General features: G+C 43.5%; 1 protein-coding gene across 1 annotated transcript; it reads right to left on the reverse strand.

Annotated features, from left to right (window-relative positions):
* Nucleotides 1-950: 950 nt before the first annotated feature.
* LOC104949301 (lymphocyte-specific helicase-like) lies at nt 951-2,423 on the reverse strand (the record flags this gene model as incomplete). The annotated part of the gene is made up of 5 exons (XM_010775643.1): nt 2,362-2,423; nt 2,230-2,271; nt 1,866-2,093; nt 1,250-1,432; nt 951-1,094 (listed from the first exon to the last, which is right to left on the reverse strand). Coding segments are annotated over exons 3-5 (507 nt in total), but the record flags the coding sequence as incomplete, so codon positions are not given.
* Nucleotides 2,424-2,472: the final 49 nt, after the last annotated feature.

Below are 2,472 nucleotides of genomic sequence, written 5' to 3' on the forward strand. Positions count from 1 at the left end.
TGAGGCCACAAAGTATAGCTTAGCATTTGTTTACATGCCCACCGGAACCCCGAGGCATTACCAACAGATCAACGCACAATCAACCCATACAGGACATCTCTTTCTCCACATTAAGTGTTAGACACTAGAATTGACTATTCTTGTCTGTCACATACTCTTCTTGTCTGTCACATAATTGGCGCTAAAGAGAAATTATTTTGACCGAAGAGATTTAGATTTGCCGGCTAAAGGGAACTCTGACGTCGCTTCGCGGATGTGCTCGGCTCCTCTCAGCTCCTCTCGACTGCTGCTCGGGTCTGCTCGGTCAGCTTCCGGATGAGGAGGCATTCGTTCGACCAATTTACAGTAGATAACATTACAAACATTTTTAACAGGGGCCATAATAGTGTAAATAATGTTTGTTTTGGCAGTTATAACTGAATGTTATGTTTTCTACTTTTTTACATCTGGGAAGGCATTTGCCTTCATCAGATGGAAAGTTTCTTCACCAACAACTTAAGTATTTCTTATAGCTATGCAGGGCATGCAAGCGAGCTAACACAAACAAGAACAAACAAACAAGTGAAATGAAGAATAAAATAGAAATTGTACAATATAATATTGTGGTGGTTCATCTTATAATTCAGTCTAGAGAATGCACCAGACAGCATCCAAGACCTGCAAAAATCTAAATGTTCTAGGGGGAGGCCCCCCAAACCCTTCGTGCCATTTCGTCCGCGCGCATTTTTCAGGGCAATCTCTATTGGGCTCAGGGCCATCTGTAAATTAGCTTAGATGGCCCACAGGGCCATCTCCCAAAATCCTTAATGTCATGCACTGAATGTGTTTTTGTATTATGAGTATTACAAGCAGTGAGAACAAAACTATGATTATAATATTGCACATCATGTCCCTATAAAACATGCATGTTTCTGTCATATATAAAAAGTGTTTATTCACAGCGATCCTACCTGCAGGTATTTTCTGTCTATCATGGCAATCTCGAAGGAGGTGACAACCACAGGACAAACGCTAAGGGGCCCCTGGGGCCTGCGGATCTGCTTAAGCAGCTGGGCCCTTCCCGGCTGGGGACCGTGGAAAAGCAGGACAGACACCTGGCAAAAACACCAACACTCAACAACAGCACTTATTAACAGATATCATCCTGTCAGATCTAACATCGGGGTTAGCTGCAAACTAAAAATATTTCAGTTATGTTTTAGGAAGCAGTCAAGGTCTTTAGTTTCCTCTCAGCAACGCGGCCTCCTACCTCTGGGGTGAAGCGCCTGAATTCGTTGATCCAGTTGGGAAGAGTGGAGAGAGGGGCCACCACAAGGAAGGGGCCTGTCACTTTTTTTTCTATCATCATGGCGATGTGAGCAATGCACTGGATGGTCTTCCCCAGTCCCATCTCATCTGCCAATATCCCGTTAATGCCGTTCTCCCACAGCATCTGATGCATGGAACACATACACTGCTGCTTTACTCTTAATTACAAAATGATATGAGGCTGTACAGACGTACGGGGTCCCTAAAATGCATCTTGGTTTTGTTACATGCAAACTGAAGCTTCTTTATTTCAGCAGCGGCACTGTAGATGAGTGATGGGGTAATAATAGACTACCAACTCGCTCAAGAAAAGGAAAGTTGATGCAGAAGGCAATTTACTTTACAGGCAAGCCGAAATGTATTCTTTGCTACGATTGCCAAAAGAATATCATTTACCATGGCACTTGGTATGCTAAGCATGCTAACCTTAGCCATTGAGGAAAGCAATACAAAAGGCAGGTCACATTCTCACCAAGTGTGGGACTCGTTCTAACAAAAACAATCAGAAAGGTCTTACGTACTAACTGGAAAAACAAGCCACCTCGACAAGTACCCACCCTGAGCCACTCGATGCCTTCGATCTGGTACGACCTCATGACCCCCCCGGTGAAGAGCAGTGGCTGCTGGGCGGGCACCGGCTGGCCGTTCACCTTCCTGTGATGATCCAGGAGATGCTGGGCGTTGTCCCGCACCCTCTCAGACAGACGGTTCTTGATGTCCTGGTTTGAATCGCTCATCTTCTCAATATCCTCCACTTGTAGTTTCCTCTGGACCCGATTCTTGTCCTGTTATCACATGTTTGGTTTACACATGTACGACTGGATGTGCTGTCTTTAATTAATCAGTTTTTTTCTATATCCAATTTACACTTGTTGGATTACTTGACAAGAGCAGAAAAGTCAAATTAAAGGCCACCATTACCGCATCCTCCACTTTAGCTTTCTTAGCTTGCGATATGATTTCCTGCAGGACAAAAATGAAGCAGAACCAATGAGAGCAGATAATTATACGTTAAAGAAATGTGCAGAACAGACTACTGGAATAAGACCTTACTTCTTTTGAAATAACATCTGCTATTTTGTAGTCTTCATCCCTCCTCCTCTTCTTTTTATCTAATTCAATAGAACATTTTGTCATACACACGTCACACATATCTGGATTTCA

The sequence above is a fragment of the Notothenia coriiceps genome, unplaced genomic scaffold, assembly GCF_000735185.1.
Source record: "Notothenia coriiceps isolate Sejong01 unplaced genomic scaffold, NC01 NC01_scaffold00015910, whole genome shotgun sequence".
NCBI classification, from domain to species: domain Eukaryota; kingdom Metazoa; phylum Chordata; class Actinopteri; order Perciformes; family Nototheniidae; genus Notothenia; species Notothenia coriiceps.